Source organism: Rhinoraja longicauda, chromosome 35, assembly GCF_053455715.1.
Source record: "Rhinoraja longicauda isolate Sanriku21f chromosome 35, sRhiLon1.1, whole genome shotgun sequence".
NCBI lineage: Eukaryota > Metazoa > Chordata > Chondrichthyes > Rajiformes > Arhynchobatidae > Rhinoraja > Rhinoraja longicauda.
The window spans coordinates 12,749,902-12,772,101 of NC_135987.1; the positions used below are offsets into that span (position 1 = coordinate 12,749,902).

The 22,200-nt window shown below is 40.1% G+C and overlaps 1 protein-coding gene across 7 annotated transcripts in view; it reads right to left on the reverse strand.

Moving 5' to 3' along the window:
- gbf1 (golgi brefeldin A resistant guanine nucleotide exchange factor 1) overlaps nucleotides 1-22,200 on the reverse strand; it is a 165,415-nt gene that overhangs the window by 141,798 nt on the left and 1,417 nt on the right. For 4 of the 7 annotated variants that reach the window (XM_078428585.1, XM_078428581.1, XM_078428580.1 and 1 more), the window contains exons 2-4: nucleotides 16,007-16,112; nucleotides 12,692-12,733; nucleotides 10,232-10,298 (exon numbers count right to left, since the gene is read on the reverse strand). In XM_078428585.1, the coding sequence (XP_078284711.1) occupies nucleotides 10,232-10,298; nucleotides 12,692-12,733; nucleotides 16,007-16,112 (215 nt within the window). The remainder of the gene's footprint in view (nucleotides 1-10,231; nucleotides 10,299-12,691; nucleotides 12,734-16,006; nucleotides 16,113-22,200) is intronic. The other 3 variants (XM_078428587.1, XM_078428586.1, XM_078428583.1) reach the window with 1 other exon arrangement.

Below are 22,200 nucleotides of genomic sequence, written 5' to 3' on the forward strand. Positions count from 1 at the left end.
CCTATCTTAGTATCATCTGCATATTTACTAATCCGATTTGCCACACCATCATCCAGATCATTAATATAAATGACAAACAACAGTGGACCCAACACAGATCCTTGGGGCACTCCACTAGACACTGGCCTCCAACATGACATACAATTGTCAACCGTTACCCTCTGGTATCTCCCATTCAGCCATTGTTGAATCCATCTTGCAACCTCACTATTAATACCCAACGATTTAACCTTCTTAATCAACCTTCCATGTGGAACCTTGTCAAATGCCTTACTGAAGTCCATATAGACAACATCCACAGCCTTGCCCTTATCAATTTCCCTGGTAACCTCTTCAAAAAATTCAAGAAGATTAGTCAAACATGACCTTCCAGGCACAAATCCATGTTGACTGTTTCTAATCAGGCCTTGATTATCCAAATAATTATATATATTGTCCCTAAGTATCTTTTCCATTAATTTTCCCACCACAGACGTCAAACTAATAGGTCTATAATTGCTAGGTTTACTTTTAGAACCTTTTTTAAACAAAGGCACAACATGCGCAATGCGCCAATCTTCCGGCACCATCCCTGTTTCTAATGACGTTTGAAATATTTCCGTCATAGCCCCTGCTATTTCTGCACTAACTTCCCTCAATGTCCTAGGGAATATCCTATCAGGACCTGGAGACTTATCCACTTTTATATTCTTCAAAAGTGTACGTACCTCCTCTTCTTTAATCCTCCTAATTTCCATCACTACTCTACTTGTTTCGCTTACCTCACATAATTCAATATCCTTCTCCTCGGTAAATACCGAAGAAAAGAAATTGTTTAATATCTCCCCCATTTCTTCCGGCTCAGCACATAGCTGTCCACTCTGACTCTCTAATGGACCAATTTTATCCCTCACTATCCTTTTGCTATTGACATATCTGTAGAACCCCTTGGGGTTTACTTTTACATTACTTGCCAAAGCAGCCTCATATCTTTTTTTCGCTTTTCTAATTTCCTTTTTAAGATTCCTTTTACATTCTTTATATTCCTCAAGAACCTCATTTACTCCCTGCCGCTTATATTTATTGTATATCTCCCTCTTTTTCCGAACCAAGTGTCCAATTTCCCTGGAAAACCACGGCTCTTTCAAATTATTATTCTTTCCCTTCCACCGAACAGGGACATAAAGACTCTGTACTCTCAAAATTTCACCTTTAAATATCCTCCATTTCTCTATTATATCCTTTTCATAAAACAACAATTTCCATTTCACTCCTTTTAAATCCTTTCTCATCTCCTCAAAATTAGCCTTTCTCCAATCCAAAATCTCAACCCTTGGTCCAGATTTGACCTTCTCCATAATGATATTGAAACTAATGGCATTATGATCACTAGACCCAAAGTGCTCCTCAACACATACCTCCGTCACCTGACCCATCTCATTTCCTAACAGGAGGTCCAACACTGCCCCTTCTCTGGTAGGCACCTCTACGTATTGCTGCAAAAAACTATCCTGCACACATTTTACAAACTCCAAACCATCCAGCCCTTTAACAGAATGTGATTCCCAGTCTATATACGGAAAATTGAAATCACCCACAATCACCACTCTGTGCTTACTACTAATATCTGCTATCTCCTTACATATTTGCTCTTCCATTTCTCGTTCCCTATTTGGCGGTCTATAATACACCCCTATAAGTGTTGCTAAACCTTTCTCATTTCTGAGTTCCACCCAAACGTACCCAACACTGGAGCCAGATAATTAATGCCCAAATCAATCTATTTCTAAATCATCAGCAAAGCAGAGGAAGGGATAAGTAGTGCTACCAAGCAGTACCCACTCATCAGAAGCCTGCTGATCGATGCGCAATTTGGATTTTAAAACCGACAATGTCTCAAGTTTGTCTCAATGTGATCCAAAGCGCTGAATTTCAGAGACAACATGGAAGTCATTGTGTTTTACGTTAACACAGCATTTGATTGACTGCAGCTCTGTTAAAGCAGAGTTCAATGGACATCAAGGGGAATGCATTCCACTCGTTTGAGTCACATCTCACACAAAGGAACATGCCGGCAATTGTTGAAGGTTAATCATCCTAGTCCCAAAACATCATTGCAGCAGCTCTTCTGAGCAGTACCCTGGGGACAATCATGTTCAGCACTTTCATTCATTGTCTTTTCACTAGAAAGTCAGAAGTGGAGATAATGTGGAACCTTCAATTCTATTTGCAACGCCTTAAAACAAATAAAGCAGTCCAGGCAGAAACCACTACTACCTCTGGCGGCACATTCCTGGCACCAAACACTGGAAAATCAAAAAACCATTGCCAAGCACAACTACGACATTTAAAAAGCATTTGTTCAGGTACATGGATAGGAAAGGTTTAGAGGGATATTAACCAAATGTGGGCAACTAGGACTAGCTCAGACTTTAGAGATACAGCGCAGAAACAAGCCCTTCAGCCCCACAAGTCCATGCCGACCAGCGATCACCCGTACACCAACACTATCCTATACACTCGGGACAATTTACAATTTTACACAAGCCAATTAAGCTACGAATCTGTATGTCTTTCAAGAGTGAAAGGAAACTGGAGCACCCAGAGAACATGCAAACTTCATACAGACAGCAGCCTTGGTCAGGGTCGAACCATTCCGGCGCTATAACATAGCAATTCTACCACTGCCACTGCACCCAGGTCGGACAGCGAATCGAACATGCAACAGATGGAGGCATCTTGTCAGCTTAGATTAGGCATCTTGTCAGCTTAGATGAGTTGAGCCAAAGGGTTGGTTTCCATGCTGTCTCATTCCATGACATCGCCAGTCTTTAAAGCTACTCGCTCTAGCATTTGACATTTCCACTCTGGGAAAAAGATTTTGACCGTCTACCCTATCAATGCCTCTCATAATTTTATATACTTATATCAGGTCTCCCTCAACCTCAGATATTCCAGGGGAAAAAACATTCCATGCTTATCCGACTTCTCATAACTAATATATTCTAATGCAGGCAGCATCCTGGTTAATCTCTTCAGCTCCTTCTCCAAAGTTTCCACATCTTCCTGTGAATGGCCTGATCAGAACTGCATAAAAATGAAGCTTATTTATGGTACTGAAGCCAATGATTAAGAACGTATTATATTTGCATATAATCTACATTGATGTCATATTATCAGCAAAACATTCAGCTTCTTCTCAACTGAAAATATGGTATGCTAACATCAACTAGGAAACTTCAAATTTAGACTTTGAGGTACAGTATATTATTTTCCTCGCCTGTATTTAAACATGTGGTTCTGCTATAATGCACATTTTCCCCACACAAATTGGATGTAACTCATTGATGATCTGGGGAACACCACTGGTATTAAGTGGGTCAAATTGGTTACACAATTTCAATCATGAACAAGCCCCACAGTATCAACCACCATTGCCTCTTAAGAAACACAGACTGCCACTTTCACTCCAGGAGGCTGGTTTTAGAGAGTTACTTGGAAATTGACAACTAATCACTTTATTCATGCTTGTATAACTATACTATAAAACAATGAAACATGCATTTAGCATTTGTATTTTTAGCTTGCAGCAACAAGTTCAATGTATCTATTACAAGCATATTTATTATTGGGGGGGAAAAAATAACTTTGTAATTGCAAAGTCTGAAACTCTCAAGCCCCTAATTTCCCTTTTCCCCATTGACACAATTGTTTTAATGACACTAATTTCTATAATGTAACGTTTCGTTTAGAGATATGGTATGGCAACAAGCCCTTAGGAACAGGCCCTTCTGCATGTTCGCAGAGCTAGCTGGAAAATGATGCAACAAAGCATTGTAATCACTGTAAATCATTGAAAAGGGACACGAGTAATTGTCAGTGAAAGTATCCGATCAGAACATTGTTTGAAATCACTGAAGACAGATCAAATTGGGAAATAAATAAACCAGTTAACTTGTTTTTTTTACATAAAGACAGGATGTTGAACTAAACAATATTTAACGTCATAGACAATACAAGTGCTAGATATCAAAAATGTTTTCTCCTAATCTTTTAACACCACCATTCAAGACAACAAAAAATAAACTTCCCAAACCACAATTAACATTTTAAAATATTAAAATGGGTTCTGCAAGAGTAATCTGCAGAAAAATACATCTATTTTAACCAGGTTTGTTTATCCAGCATAAACATTATAAACTCTATTAAATGTGTGCTCTGCTACAGTAAGCATCTGTTCCACAATTTGCAGCACTGAAGCACAGCTCTGTGCAGGTGGGTCAGGGATTACGGGAAGCACTTTGCACAGAGATACCATGAGGCAACACACAGGAGCAAACTGTGCACTACAGGAACCCTGCTTAACATTTACACTGCCTCACTCAGTTCATTACAATTTTTGGTTAAATAATGAACAAACCATGTTATGACTTCCTGAGGGAATCTGAAAATTATAAATAAACTCTGAAATCCATAAAATGGGAAAAAGAGATAATATTGACAAATCTAAAGAACACTGCTTCACAATGGATATTTCTCCCACACCTGATCAAATATTTCAGTTCAGAGTCTTGGTGCAAAAAAAAAAGCATTTCAAACCATGTTGGAATTTATTACAATGCGGCTCATTTGATTAGAAAAAATTATTGAATTATATTCTACCAACCTTAAAAAAGACCAAACCTTCAAGAGAATATTAACTTGACTAACATGCTATATAAAAGTACATTAAAATCATGCCATTTATTTGCTGAAAAAATCTTTATCAAATGTTGACTGCTACGAATGTATGAAATAAGCATAGCAGTAAGCCATTCAGTGTTTGCTTTCATACCCTTTATTCCCTTGGTAACCCAAAATCTATTACTTACTGTTTCCAATATGCATAATAGTTGAGTATGGTAAAGATGGTCAGCTCTGAAGAAATTTATGCTCAGCACTCACTATTCCAAATAGGTAATTCTAATACCCTGCCCCCCCCCCCCACCCCATACAAATCTCCCTGCAGCTAAACTGTCAACCCCATAAATATTTTTGCAGTTTTACGCAGATAACCCAAATACGGGAATATAGATCTGGTTCTTCACAATGTCCTTAATTGCAAAAGGAACACTGGTCAACCTTCAAGAAATGCATAATATAGTACAAGTGAAAATCTTACAAGTTACCATTTGTTAAAATGTATCCATATTTCAATGCCATTTCCTTGATTTCTCTCCACCTTGCTCTATGTAATCAAAACATTTTGGAAGACTGCAAATTGCACGATGCAAATTGTTAGTTTCCATTTTCATTCTGGTATCTAAACAACTGAAGCTTGTCATATCAAAAAAGACCTGTTATATCATCCTTTGGTTCCTTCATGTTAATCATCAATGCAATGGATAACATGTTGTGATGAACATGAAGTGATTGCAAATTAATTATCATGGGGGGAAAAAACTAAAGAAATCCAAAAGAAAAATAGAAATTACTAGAACATTGCAAAATGCTGGAGTAACTCAGCAGGTAAGGCAGCATCTCTGGAGAGAAGGAATATGTGACATTTCAGGTCGAGACTCTTTTTCAGACCCGAAACGTCACCCATTCCTTCTCTCCAGAGTTGCTGCCTGACCCGCTGAGTTACTCCAGCATTTTGTGATACCTTCGATTTGTACCACCATCTGCAGTTATTTTCCAACAGATACATTGCAACATCCACGAGGAAAAAAAAAAATCACATTTAACATCTCAGATCAATGACCTTCCGTCAGGATTGGGAATTGGGAGGGTGAAGACAACAAAGCATCTCTTCCCTATCACAGATATGCCAAGATATATTGAATGATCAGTAATGGTGGTGCTGGCTGCGGGAGGGTTCTGTAGACTGTCTGCCTCAAAGCAATATAAATGGTAGAAGAATAAGAACAAAGGACAGGGGAAAGAGCAAGGATGATCTCGAAGCCCTCCGTTTCTTCCTCGACCGTAGAACCAGCCAATCCCCATCGACCAACACTCTCCTCTGCCTAGCAGAGCTGGTTCTTACCCTCAACAACTTCTCCTTTGACTCCTCCCACTTCCTCCAAACCAGAGGCGTAGCTATGGGCACTCGCATGGGCCCTAGCTACGCCTGCCTCTTTGTCGGGTACGTCGAACAATCCCTGTTCCAGACGTACACTGGCCCCATCCCCGAACTCTACCTCCGCTACATCGACGACTGCATTGGTGCTACCTCTTGCACCCATGCAGAACTCACTGACTTCATACACTTCACCTCCAATTTCCATCCTGCCCTTAAATATACCTGGACTATCTCTGACATCTCCCTCCCGTTTCTGGACCTCACCATCTCCATCACAGGAGACAGACTGGTGACGGACATTTACTACAAGCCCACCGACTCGCACAGCTATCTGGACTACACTTCTTCCCACCCGGTCCCCTGCAAAAAGTCTATCCCCTACTCCCAATTCCTCCGTCTACGCCGCATCTGCGCCCGGGATGAGGTGTTTCAGACTAGGGCTTCCGAGATGCCCTCGTTCTTCAGAAAACGGGGCTTCCCCTCCTCCATTATAGATGAGGCTCTCACTAGGGTCTCTTCTACATCCCGCAGCTCCGCTCTTGCTCCCCCTCCCCCCACTCGCAACAAGGACAGGATCCCCCTCGTTCTCACCTTCCACCCCACCGGATCCAATATATCATCCACCAACATTTCCGTCACGTACAACGGGACCCCACCACTGGCCATATCTTCCCATCCCCTCCCCTCTCTGCGTTCCGCAGAGACCGTTCCCTCCGTAACTCCCTGGTCCACTCGTCCCTTCCTACCCAAACCACCCCAACCCTGGGCACTTTCCCTTGCAACCGCACGAGATGCAACACCTGTCCCTTTACCTCCCCCCTCAACTCCATCAAAGGACCCAAACAGTCTTTCCAGGTGAGACAGAGGTTCACCTGCACCTCCTGCAACCTCATCTATTGCATCCGCTGCTCTAGATGTCAACTTATTTATATCGGCGAAACCAAGCGCAGGCTCGGCGATCGCTTCGCTGAACACCTGCGCTCGGTCCGCATTAACGCAACTGATCTCCCGGTGGCCCAGCACTTCAACTCCCCCTCCCATTCCCAGTCTGACCTCTCTGTCATGGGCCTCCTCCAGTGCCATAGTGAGGCCCGCCGGAAATTGGAGGAGCAGCACCTCATATTTCGCCTGGGCAGTTTGCAGCCCGGTGGTATGAACGTCGACTTCTCCAACTTCAGATAGCTCCTCTGTCCCTCCCTTCCCCTCCTCCTTCCCAGATCTCCCTCTATCTTCCTGTCTCCACCTATATCCTTCCTTTGTCCCACCCCTGACATCAGTCTGAAGAAGGGTCTCGACCCGAAACGTCACCCATTCCTTCTCTCCCGAGATGCTGCCTGACCTGCTGAGTTACTCCAGCATTTTGTGAATAGAAAGATAAGCAGTGCTAGTTTTGTAACGGTGCATGCCAGAATAGCGTAGAAGCACCTCGACAAAGTTTAAAAACTAGACTTTCTAATGCAATCAGTTTTATAATAAAAAATATTACTAAAATGAAATGTGTTGATTAGGTTAGGTAGTCAGATTCCCAAACAGCTTAAACAATTTACAGGACGATGATCCACCATAGACATCAACAGGGACAACGATATGCCTATTGACACCTATTTTTCTACAAAGAAAATGCTGCAGATACAATACTGGAACAACGCAAGAAATTAGCTACAAAACACTGCTAAAGTTGCTATAAATTTGACATAAATCAGGCAATGCTCGGAGGTTAGGTCGTACCAAGGGAATGACAGGCATGGCTGATGTTGCAGTATAATGAGCTTTCATCAAAACTATGGTCATTGACCTGAAACAGCAACTCTATTTCTCACCCTGCACACTGCCTGATTCTGAACATTTCCAATATTCACAAATGCAGGTTTTTGCTTTTCAATTGCTAAATTCAAATGTTTATCCTGAGTGCCATAACTCGTGCAATGGAAATGCTTACCTTTTTGTAACAATGCAATAGGGTAAACTCAGAGGGAGAGTGCAATGGATGATTAAAGTGGAAGGCAATTTGAGCCTCTGTATCACCGTTGCAGACTTAACAGAAAGATTCTGAACGGCAGTCACCCAACCTGTTTTGTATATCTAATACGAGACAACACAGGGAAGATGGTTGAAATTATATTGAGCGTACATCCTGCATGTGGGGGGAGGGGGTTGAGGGCGGGATAAAGGAAGGACATGGGAAATTCTAACCATGTTGAGCAGAAGGGGTGAGAGTTGAAATATGGGAAAAGGAATGGGCATTCTTCAAAGCCCTATCAACCACAGTAGATAGGGAACAGGAAGACAACTCAGAGCACAAACGGAAGGTGTCATTGAATTTGGAAAGACTGTTTCCAGTAACGGGAGAGTCCAGAACCAGAGGGCACAACCTCAGAATAAAAGGATGTACCTTTAGAATGGAGCTGAGGAAAATTTTCTTTAGCCAGAGACTGGTGGAATTCATTGCCACAGATGGTGGTGGAGGCCAAGACATTGAGTATTTTAAAAGTGGGAATTGATAGGTCCTTCATCAGTAAGGGCGTAAAAGGTTACAGGGAGAATGGGGTTGAGAGGGAAAAATAGATCAGTCATGATTGAATGGCCTAATTCTTCTCCTATGTATTATGATCATCAGGCATTTAAAAATCTGGTGGCAAATCTTTTGAAATGTTCGAGTTCTTTACAAGAGCAAGAAGTAGCACCAGTAAACTAAAAAAACGGACACTTCCAATAACTGCTAGGTTGACCCTGAATTTCTAGCCTTCTTTAACATTTCTCCTGCCCACAATGACCTCAGTGTTTGACCTCTTACACTGTTCCAACAAAGCCGAATGCGAGCTCAAGGAACAGCAGACAAACTGTCAAAATTACACGCTACAGCTCTCATGATTCTGTATTATTTAACTATTAACTTCAGATAATCAGACTTCCCAGTCTGTATCAGATCAGGACAGTTTCATTGCAAGGTCAATCTGTAAAATTATCTGTAAACTGCTGTGCGACCTTCTGTCATTACCAGAAATGTCATGTATTTCAGATTTCCAGGAACTGAAATGGTTCGGAACTCATTTCCAGCAAATTTTTCTTCTCATTTGCTTCATCACAAACTCTGCAATTAAGCATTAATCATCCTCTTTCAGCCAACATCAATATCACTTGCATCATTCAGTCTCCCATTCTCCACCCTGCTATGGACATCTTCTTGAACAAGAATTAAATCATAGAACACAGAAACAGCATCTTCATTCTGTTCCTATTGTAAAGCAGGGAAGGGCAAAGACTAGGTTAGCAAGAGTAATAGGGGACTCTATAGTTAGGGGGCACAGACAGGAGATTTAGTGGCAACAAACATAACTCCAAAGTGGTGCATTGTGTCCCTTAACAAGGTCAACCACATATCGGACTAGCCACAGGACATTCTTTGGTTTAAACCAGCATCTGCAGTTCCTTCCTACATGCACCAAAAGCTTTCTTGACCATCCTATCTACCTGTGACACCACTTTCTGGGAGGTATGACCTATACTCTGACATCTACAACACTCCCAGCGGCCTACCATTGACGTCCAAGACAGATAGACAGGAACATGGATAGGAAAGGAGCATATGGGCTAAACGGATGCAAATTAGACCAGCTCAGCTATAAAGCTTGGTCAACGTTCCACACTGTACGACTTTATGTTACCTTTAAGTTACCTGGCATATCCATACTGCCCTTCTTGAAGAAAGAAACATTCACTATCCTCCAGTCTTCTTATACCTCAGCTAATCAAGATGCAACAATCTATCAGGGCCCCTGCAATCTCTTCTAATTCCCATTTTAAGTACTCGCCAGTACTGTCTATATTTTTCAAGGAGTCTCCTAGTTCTTAGCATGTTTGATTTCTAACTTTGTCTAGTTCTGATAAAGGTTAATCAACCTGTAAAGTTGACTGTTTCTCTCCACAGATTCGGTCTGACTTGCTGAGTATTTCCAGTATTTTTGACATTTATTTAGTTACTTGAAAGGCAACTTTGTTTACTATTATACCTCTGTCAAACAATTTATTTTACCTAAACTTAAATTCTTTATAAAAAATACTGATGTTAGGTTACTAGGAAGTACTAAAAATACTAGGAAGGTTAGGTTGCATCACATGATGTCAAATGTTTAAAATGGCCTACTTGAAAATAAATGACGGTATCTTATACAGCAGCAAACTAGTCGGTACCTGTTATATGGTTCAGCACTTCTTTAAGATGGTTGAAACAATTTAGAAGCGGATCTTGGTCTTCTTCCTGAAGTAAAAACAGATAATAGAACAATGTAAATTATAACATTTATTCCCAAGTTAAGAGCATTAACTGCAAGGATATACTAAAACCAAGAAATGTTTCGTTTGACTTAGTTTATTGTCGCATGTACAGAAGTACAGTGAAAAGCTTTTGTTGCATGCTAACCAGTCAGCAGAAAGACAGTACATGATTACAATCGAACCATCCACAATGTATAGATGCACAATAAAGGGAATAACATTTAGTGCAAGATAAAGTCCAGTAAAGTCCATTTAAAGATAGTCCGAGGGTCTCCAATGAGGTAGATAGTAGTTCAGGGCTGCTCTCTAATTGTTGGTAGGATGGTTCAGTTGCCCGATAACAGCTGGGAAGCAACTATCCCTGAAGCTGGAGGTGTGTGTTTTCACACTTCTATACCTCTTGCCTGATGGGAGAGGGGAGGAGAGTGGCCGGGGTGTGACTAGTCCTTGATTATGCTGGTGGCCTTGCTGAGGTAGCACGAGGTGTAAATGGAGGCGAGACTGGTCAGTTTGATGGTCTGGGCTACATCCACAATTCTCTGCAATTACTTGCAGTCTTCGATGGAACCGTTCTCAAATTGTTCCCGAACTATGCATCCCAATAAAATGATTTCTACGGTACATTTATAGAAGCTGGTGAGAGTTGTTGGGGACATGCCAAACTTCCTTAGCCTTCTTAGGAAGTAGAGGTTTTTGTGTGCTTTTTTGGCCATTGAAAGTAGATGCACTGGCCTGACACAGTAAATTGTAGAGCCCTATGGAGTGTTGTTTGGCACATTTGCTTTCATCAGACAGTGTATAGAGTACAGGAGTTGGGGTGCCATGTTACAGCTTACAGTATGATGTTATGCCCACATTTGGATTAGTCTACACAGTTCTGATCACTCTGCTATCGGAAGGATGTCAATAAACTGGAAAGAGTGCGGAGGAGATTTATGGGGATGTTGCCAGATTTGGCAGGATTGACTTACTGAGAGAGACTGTGTCTTTTTTCCTCTGGAGCATAGCAGGCTGAGGGATGATTAATATAGAGGTTTCCAAAACCACAAGGGGCATAAACAAGGTAAATAAACACAGTCTTTTATCCAGGGTAGGTGATTCTGAAAACTGGAGGACAATGTTTCAAGGTAAGAGTAGAAAGATTTAAAAAGGGTGTGAGGGGCACCTTTCTCACAGGAGGATGGAACGTGCTGCCTGAGGAAGTGGTAGAGGGAGGTATAATTATGACATTCAAACAATACTTGGACAGCCACGAATAGGGAAGGTTTGAAGGGAAATGGGCCAGGCACAGGCAAGGTGGGACTAGCTTGGTTAGTCAACTTGGTCGTCATGGATGATTTGGGCCGAAAGGTCTATTTCTGTGCCATTTAGCTCTATAATTTTTTACATTAGTTTACACTTGAGACTTTTTCCTGGGTAGTTACGGTAAATCCTAGTTCAAAGTGAATAGTATATAAGCCAAAGACTATACTGCATGGCAACATCAGCAAATTTAAAATCAGTCACAAAGAAATAAAATCTATTATCTTCTACGGACAATGGCTCATTCACAGAATGGGCTTCTGATCATGATGTCTGGCTGTCAATGCCGTAGATGTTCCATAGTCTGCTTTTTTTAAAAAACTAAACTGCAACTAGGGATTCCAAAATGCTGGGTAATCTAACCAGGATGAATAACCTCTGTCAAAAATGGAGCAATAATAATTTTTTGTCTCTATTATTAATTTTTAACCAATCTATTTAAACTCACTCACACAAAAGGTAGTGAAAATGATTTCAAATAATTTATTTTATCAGAGGTTAATAAATATGGTTATCCATACCTTTTATAAAATTGTGAAAGAGTCAATGAGACAAATATAATTAATATACAGATCAACCATGATCCCAATGAACAACAGATCAGGCCCAAAGACTTCCATTATTCCAATTAATTCCTACATATTAAAAACTGAGCACCAGTACAAGCTCATCATTTATCACAAATCATCAATGCCACATAAAAAGCAAGTTCCAAAACAAAAAAGGTATAAATGGTTCCAAGGAAATCTAAACATTCTTCCCAAAATGTATAATTATTGGTTAAGAATTTGGTGCCAATCGAGACTTTGACTTACACTGCCAGTCGAAACGTACGGTCCCTGATCTGCCAGTGTCACCTTCTTGCACAACATGTTTTAACATGCTAGCTCAACACATCTTCCAACAAAAATAAAGTCTAAACTTCAAAATGGCCCACAATGTAGAGCTTGCAGCCATGAACATAACAGTGCAACATACAAGCAATTTTACATCAAACATCTGGCACCCACCTGATGCTACACTTAAGTAACAAGCACGCAGCAGATACATCACAGTAAAAATACTATGACATACCTGATACGGCCTGGTTGGTTTGCTCTCTCCCAGAAATACAGTCTGCAGCAGCAAAAGAAATGGAAGACAAAGCAGTAAAAAATAGAAGGCAGGAGCAAAGAGCTAGACAGATTGCCTGAGAAACAAAATAGTATTGTTTTTTACATAACGTGTGACTATCCAAAAAGAACACGCGAGACCAGATGAATGTTATCTTTACTGTGAAAACAAAATCAGAGACAAAACGCATGATAGAGCTGATGGTAGTCATTTCTAAACCATGCAAGTTATTTAGCCATACATATTATATGTACTTTTTTTTTAAAGACAAGCTAAAAGAACTTAGGTTTTCAAAGTGTACTTATATAAAAATTAAATCCCAACCTGGCCATGGTCAATCCAAATCAGAGGAATCAATTCTTTTGTTTGCACCAGTCACATCCACTCAGGTCTCATCCAGCTCACATCAGTTTGTCAAGCTTTGAAATGAAGTCACATAGGAACCACTTTCAATATCACCAGCACTTTCTCATTCATCCTGATTTTGTGAACCCAAGGATTTAATATACTCTGTTCAATCCAACCAACACATAGTTGGATCTCATTGGGCACAGAGGTTTCAATTGTCACCCTCTTTAAGCTGAGCTAATAACATCCAAGACAACCAAAAGGACAGCTTAATTGACCTCAAATGCTTCCAAAGAAATGAGGAATAAAATAGAAGGCATGATTCCCGTTGGAATAAAATACAAGACAGGATTCCTGTTTCTAATTGTATGGAAACTATTCTTGTGCAAACATCAAGGAAAAGACTAATTTCTGCTACAAGGGAACAGCACCAAATGGGATCTTGTCTCGCACACGAAAGAGCAAAGAGGAAAGAATACAGAACATAACATTAATGTGGAAATACTTGAGATAAGGAAAGGAAGTATTAAAAATACATATCGTTCACCAGTAGGAAAACTATAAAAGTAAGCTGCATACAGCAGTTATATCAGTGTAGCAGGTACTCAAATGTAATATTCAAAGCCAGTTGTAAAAAGTTCAACAAAAAATAAAAAAGCATCCTCGGCTAAGAGACTGAAATGCAGTTAAAACCAAATATGATCAAATGTGACTGCGTATGAAAATATTTCCAGGTAATGTGCAGACTTCCAAAAAGGCAGAAACTTGCTTAAATACATATGGTTACTATCAAAGCATAAGGGGTCTCCATAATCAATAAATTCTAAAGTGATACATTTAAATTGTAATTGATTACGTTTTACTCTACTTTTCAACAATTCCACCAAGTGATCGTTTTCCAATGACTGTAAACTGAATTTGCAGATGAAATCATGAAACCAAAGTTTAACAATTGCCTATCTGAAGTAAAATTTTCAATTAATTTAGTGCAGTTTCACACCATGTCCCTTCTCTCACTTTGAGCTGTAACTTAAAGATCAGATTTTACATTTTAAAATAACATAGAAGTTCTAACCAGCAACATCAAGATTATCTTTTCATTTCAATTTCTGTAATTGCAGAGTTTGAGTGACTGTCCCCCTTAAATACAAATTCACTTCTCTATCAAGAACATTTTTGGATGCAATTACATTAATGATTTCCATAAAAACATCAAAGAACCAATTTAAAATGAACAGCTTCCAGTCGATTTGAATACAGGATTTTCCTGTTACAATTATCTGCCACTTTCAGATTAAAAATCAGTAAACCAAAATGATTCACATCTTTAAGAATACCCCCAGTTTGCATTTCTTCAAATACCAATGTGAAATCCATCATTTAACAACAATGACAAATAGTGGATGGCTTCCTATGCCCCTCAGGAACCTTGACCATGAAATATCTGACAATATATTTTCCTCTTCCAGTTTGGAAGCATGTAGTTTCTCTTGGCATCTTCCACTGCGGTGGTCATAATGGCTGCATAGTCCGCTTGAACAACAGGAAAAGCTTGCACCTTCCAACTGTATCAGCAATGTGACTTTTGAGTAAAGAAATGTGCCAATAAAGAGGGACTCCCATCCTGTCCCAACACATCCTTTTGAATATATACAAATAAAATTTAACTATCAGTCAAATGGAGCTTATTCACAAATAAATAAGCAAACAAATTATTTGCTCCTGAATTAACAGCGATGTACAAGTACCCAAAGAAACAAAAAAACTCTCTCTCAACCCAATGAAAAGCTATTCATGAAAATCTTAGACACTATTAAGGACAGCAAAAGTAACCAAAGCTTCAGGATCCAGCAAGAAGCAGAAAATACTATTCTATCAAATTGTTTCTGTTGTAAAGTTTCAATGTCATTGCACATGGGCTCAGTCACAGCTTTCATTTCTGAGCTCATGATGAATAGTGTGTTTAAATGAAATAGCCAATAATGGCCAACACCTGTACAACAATCCCAGACATCAGTATCCTTCAGAAAGAATGGAAGACAGTGGCAGCGGGAGAAAAAGGGATAATGGGCAGTGAGTGCTGTGTTTTAAAAAATGAGGGACCACCCTGTTGAAGCCTTTTATTTCAGGTGTTAAATAAACAAATTGCTGCTCACAGCTGGACAATGTTATTACAGTTACAATACATTAATTACTCTCTTCACAACCCAGCACCAATTCAAAGTATATGGCCATCAAGGAAAAAGAATAAATATATCAAAAATTAAAATTGGCATACAACTCTGAACTTAAATAAGAACAACTTCATCCAAATAGATGATCAGTTTGGGGGTTCTTTCTGAAGTTTAAAGAGCATATGTTAGCAGATGGTGGAAATAAGAGCTTTTACTTCTTTGGTCATGCCCAGTGGTTGTGAACTACATTACTAAATTCACCTAGCACAGGACAGCACATAGAGATCCATTGGGACTGGGCAAGAAGGAAAAAAAAAATCAACTATTCCTGGTTCCTCATTCCACTCATCCTACTGAGATGGTGGTAAGTGAACGTTTGAGCTCAATGTCAAATGCAACATTGGGAATAAATTGCCCAGTTAACAAAAATATTTCTCACACGGGGTGAATCATAAAGTTTGGTTCTGAAGTATAGTCTCGGCTTTTAAGGTCAATGACCTGAGAGCAGACCAGTAATGCCTACCAGACCATTTAAGCATGACACAACCTTTTACATAGAGACCTAAAGTTATGACTCAAAACAATCCCAAGACAATGACCAGCAGACAAAAACAAATCTAGTGCCAACCCTAAAATCAGATTCATGGATAAGCACCCACGCAATAATCAGTTCACGTTGTTTGCAACAGTGCATAGTTTTGTGCATTTTGTTTTTATGAGCTATGAGAGCAGCAAACATAATACTACAACTTACCAATGGAGTATGCGTAGTCCATCTTGAATTTCGTTTAATGGCACCAACAACACTATTTATTTCACCTTGCACAACATAAATGCCTTTATCGATCATTGTGATGAATCTGCAAAAAAAAAAAATCAAGGTTGTAAATTGGCAGGAAAACCCCAAAATAAGAATTTTATTCATTATATATTATTTCAAAATCACTTTCAAAGATGGAAAAAAAATTCAGCACCACTGCCCATTTCACCATTAACGGTAATAAACCAAATGTCTTGCTGCATTCCAAGAGAATCATTTAACTTTACTTCAAACAGGATATACAACAACATCCATTGATAATAATTCAATATGGATTCTTTACTATCCCTTCGAGTTCAAAAGAACATGGTTTTCAAGCTGGCATTGTAAATTATGACGATTAACCTGTTTTGAAAGTTGCAGTTACTACCATTCACTTTCCTCCTCAGATGATAAGGCCAACGAAAGCATCTTTAAGTTTCCACCTTCCTTCTTAGGCAGACCTTCAGGATCAAGGATGAATTTTATCCATTCATGTGGTTACTGACATCACTGTTGCATCTAATGCAGGTGGGCTGGTGGTTCTTAATCGGGATGGCGCAAGGACTGCTTGGCGTGTTGCTTCTGTTTGTACAGTGCCAGCTAGATGCTCTTTCTACCATTTTCAGAAGATCATAAGTGACAGAAGTAGAATTAGGCCATTCAGCCGATCGTCTACACCAGTCACCCATGGCTGATCTATCGCTCCCTCCTAACCCTATTCTCCTGCCTTCTCCCCATAACGTCTGACAGCCGTTTTGAACAATCATACGCCAGAGTTCCCAAGATTTGTAGAGATCCGCTTTGTTTTTCCAAGTAGTCATGAAGAATCTCTTGATGTACTTTCCCATCTTCCTCTAAATCACTTATTGTGTTGAAACACATTTTGAAAGTGTAGTGTCACCTACCATGATGTAGCCCTCCCGACAGCTAGTTGAGTGTGACACAACTTCATGTATGGGACTACTGCCCTTGTAAATTGTTGGATCACCTATCCTGCCAATGCAAAGTACATTGCCCATCGTCACAGGTCAAAACATTCTGTCCCTTTCAATTTATAGATTAAGCCAGGTTCTTTCTGAGAACAGTTTAACACTCCAAATTCCATAGCGACCTTGTTATAGACAACATAGTCCTTGTACTTCTGTATTGCCAGAGTGAGGTCACACACAAACTGAGAAGAACAGCACCTCGTATCCCACTTGGGTAGACTACAGTCCAACAGTATGATCATTGAATTTTCCAATTTCATGTAATATACCCTCCCGCACTTTTTCCACACAGATCTCCCACCAAGCTAGTCACCACGCTTGTTCGCCCTCCTCTGTATGATCGTCTCCCATCCCCGACTCCATATTTCCCTTTGACATCCCCTTTCCCTCCTCTTTCACACATGTTCCCACCTCTGGCTTTTGATTTCATTCCTCCTTTCCTTATCCAACACTCCATTAACAGTGAACCTCCACTGAGATACCCAAAGGGGAGAGCTCCAAGTATCCTTAGACAAACTCGCCAAGTTCGACTAAATCATTTTAGGTACTAAACTTCAAAAGTAATTAACTTACTAAGAAGTGCTTCTAAAATTCTTGGAGCAAAGTTATCTAACCACCAAGCACATTCTTCCACAAATTTTATACCAAACACATGGAGCTTGGGGGAAAATGTTAATTTTGGGTAATTAAAAAACTGTGTTTCTTTGAAAAGAATTAGTAACATTAACATTTATTTTTAATCCGCAGGCATTGTGTGTATTTACTGATTACAAGTTCTGCAGTTAGTTTAATTTATTGTCTCGTATACCAAGGTACAGTGAAAAGCTTTTGTTATGTGCTATCCAGCCAGCAGATAAATTCATGCTTACAATTGACCCATTTACAGTGTATAAATACATAAGGGAATAACGTATAGTGCAAGGTAAAGCCAGCAAAGCCCGATCAAGAATAGTCCAAGGGTAGATGCCTTATGACCTTTTCTCCCACCATTAATGGTGCTATTTAAAGGAAAGGTTGTGTCACATAATTTCTCCAAGCAGTCATTTTTCTGATGAAGGTAAATGTAATGTGCTGCTAGAAACAAGTAATTTTAAAACTAGTATTCTTCTACTTACTCCATGGTCTAGGCTAGGGTCTAAGCCTTGTGTCATTATCACCTTTAAAGATATTTTTACCTACAGTTTCTATAACTTATAATAACATAGTGATAAATGTAACAAAAGATCTATTTGTAAACAACACTGAAATGCTTTAGTTTTAGGCTGCAATTAGTTATTTCTTAATATTTTAATGTAGTGAATTACTACGGTTTTTGCTAAATTTAAGTTAATGATAAATCTTCAACATTCCTATTCTGTTTCAACCTATTTGCAAATCACTTCTTAAAGATAAATGTTTACCAGTTTTGAAATTTAGACATTGGTGCAAACATTCGCCCTAAACTTACTAAACGGCACAGAGGCGACACAGTGGCACAGCAGTAGAGTTACTGCCTTACAATGCCAGAGACCCGGGTTCGATCATGACTATGGGTGCTGTCTGTACAGAATTTGTATGTTCTCTTTATGACCACGTGGGACTTCTCTGGTTGCTACGGTTTCCTCCCACATTTCAAAGATGTGCAGTTTGTTGGTAAGTGACTTCTTCAAGTTGTCCCCAGTGCGGAGAATAAAACAGGTGTGCGGGTGAACACACATTGGTGCGGACTCAGTGGGCTAAAGGAGACGTTTCCACGCTGCATCTCAATACTAAACTACTATATACATGTTGTGCCACTTCAGCAATACTCAAATGCACAATGACTGAGTAAACATCTTCACTGAGATTTTGCATGGAAGGTTTTTGCATGGATGTTTTTTTTTCCAGTTACTGTAGCTTCTGGGCACAGCTTAATATGTCCTTGAATAGTTGTTCTTGACATCAATTGGACAAAGTATTCAGGTTCATTCTGTACATTGTCTACTATTGCTCACCTGGTGAGAAGTCTCCTTCACATATCATGCACAAACTTTCAACAAATGCCTTGGAAAGACTGCGGTAAATGGCAGAACAACAACCTCTGACAAGTTAAAAATTAAATGCAATTGTAAATGATTGCAGCATTTAGATCTTCAGTGTCTTCAACAATGACATTCTTCAGACCATGTGAAAGCCGTGGGAACATGCTTGCTGATGATCAAATTATTGCCCATTCTTGAATTCCATTCTCAACTCAACAGATAAAGCAGCCCATGTTGCATGCAGCAGGAACTAAACAACATTCAAGCTAAGGCAGGTCAATGGCAAAGAACATTCATGCCACAGACGTTCTAAACAATAACCATCAACAAGAAAAAATTAGAACCATCTACCCTCGACATTCAACAGCATCAGGATCACCAATTCTCCCATCATCAACACCATTCACCAGAAACTCAATTGGGTCAGGTCTAGAATACTATGGCTAAAGAGCAGATCAGAGGACAAGTACTAATGGCAAGTGACTCAAGTGAAGCAAGGCTTTTCCACGGTATCACAAAATGCTGGAGTAACTCAGCAGGTGAGGCAGCATCTCAGGAGAGAAGGAATGGGTGATGTTTCGGGTCGAGACCCTTCTTCAGACTGAAGACCCGAAATGTCACCCATTCCTTCTCTCCTGAGATGCTGCCTCACCTGCTGAGTTACACCAGCATTTTGTGATACCTTCGATTTGTACCAGCATCTGCAGTTATTTTCCTACAGGGCTTTTCTACCATCGATAAGGCACATCAGCAAATGCTGAAACACTGTACTCTGAACAGATAATTGCATCACCAACAATTCTCAAGAGGCTCTACATGATGCAGGACAAAGTAGTTTGCTTCTCCAAGGCCACAACAACCCTAAAATTTGTTTCCTCCACCATCCGCAGTGGGTGCAGTGTGCTATCTACAAAATGAGCTGCAATTTCTCCCCAGCCTATTCCAACAAAACTTATTAAACAAGATAATTACATTTCATCCTGACATGGAAATATATATTGTCAGTCCTTCATCGTTCTTGGGTCTAAATCCTGGAACTGCCTACCCATTAGCACTGCGGTCATTCTTCCCCAAAAGAATTGCAGCGGTTGGAGGTACAGCTCACCATCACAACTGTTGGATAATAAATGCGGCCTTGCCAGTTAGTCAAGATCTGAAAAATGAAAATTTGTGGCATAGCTCCTTCAGGAAGGAGGAAAGATTGGGCAAAGACACAATCCAAAAAGCTGGAAAGAGTGCAGAGAAGACTTACGAGGATATTGCCAGGACACAAGACCCTAAGCTATAAGGAGAGGTTAGGCGGGCTAAGATTTAATTCTTTAGATCACAGGAAGCTCTAAATTTATACCTCATGCTGCCTCAGCAAGGCCAGCAGCATAATCAAGAACGAGTTGCACCCTGGCCACTCCCTCATCTCCCCTCTGGCAAAAGATATAGAAGTGTGAAAACACACACCTCCAGATTCAGGGCCAGTCTGTTATCAAGCAACTGAATCATTTTACCACAACCAAAGAGCAGTGCTGAACTACTACCTACCCCTTTCCTGACTCTCGGACTTTCCTTGATCAGACTTTCCTGGCTTTACCTTGCACTAAACGTTACTCCCACATCATGTAACTATACACTGTAAAGGGCTCGATTGTAATCATGTATCGTCTTTCTGCTGGCTGGATAGCACGCAACAAAAACTTTTGACTGTACCTCGGTACACATGACAATAAACTAAACTGAATTGAACTGAACTGAAGCTTCAGGGTGATCTTCTGTGGGCATCCATCCATCTACGAGTGACGATGGTGCGGCTTTGATGTCGTCCGGTTTGGAGGGGAATGTCTCATCCATGGTTGCATTTTCTGCTGTGGCTGACTAGGCCTATCCTTGACAAGCAGACCCTTCTATAGCTTCCACAAATAAAGATGAACCTGGCTGTTGGATTGGGGAGTGTGTTGATGTTGCCATTGATTATTCTGTGGCGTTGACACCTAGCCAGCAGGATCTTGAACTGTACGCTGTACTGATGTTTCATAACCTCGTGGAAGTCCTTCCTCAATGTCCCCCGGTCCTCAGCAGCCACTTCCTAGTTGTCACTGCCAATATTCAAATTTGTCATCTCTCTTTTAATCATATCCTTGTAGCAAAGTTTTGGTCGTCCTCTTGGCCTCTGTGCATTGAAGACCTCTCCATAAGGCACATCTTTCAGGATGCACTCATTTTCCACCCTGTTTACATGTCTAAGTGGGCGGAGATGCTTCAGCTTGAGAATCATAGGGTAGCTTGCCATGTTCGTCGGTAAAGCCAAAAGCAATCAACGATAACCCCATCTATCTAAATAACAAATACAGGGCTGTATAGTAGCCAAGATAACATTTCACAACTTTTACATTTTCAGCATGTCGCAAAAAACTCTTAAGTCAAAGGTAGTCTTTTGAACTGTAAAAGAATACAAGGTGCAGCCTCAATAAGTACAAAGTCCATGTGCGAATAGTCAAATAATTTGTTAATGCAGCGTTGATAAGACAACAATATTGGCCTATGCCAGTACAATTCCTCAACTCTTCCTTAAATAGAGCCAAGAGCCGAGAAAGTTTTATTTGAAGGCCTATCTTAGATGGCATAGATTAAAGTGTCAATCGAGATTTTGTGCTGGGTATTAAATGAACAATGTTCAGCCTCAAAGACGAGGGTGCTGTCTGGAGAGCTATTCATGAGGACACATAAATATGAATTATCAAGCTTTTTAAAGCTGTGAAAGAATGAACTGCAATTGCTGGTTTATTCTGAAGTTAGACACAAAATGCAAGATTAACAGCAGATGAGGCAGCATCTCTGCAGAAAAAGAACACTTGACATTTCGGGTTGGAACCCTTCTTCAGATGCTGGAGAAGGGTTCCAACCCGAAACATCAACTACTCTTTTTCTCCAGAGATGCTGCCAGAACTGCTGAGTTACTCCAGCATTTTGTATCTAAGTTTTAAAAGCAATCGTTTATTCTGCATTGACATGTGTGGATTAAATGATTGGATTGATTTTTTTAAGTAGCTAGTGATATTGTGATTAAGTGCTATTTGGTGTATAAAGTCATGAGAGGAATAGATCAGGTATATGCACAGAATCTCGTGCCCAGAGTAGGGGAATCAAGGACCAGAGGACATTGGTT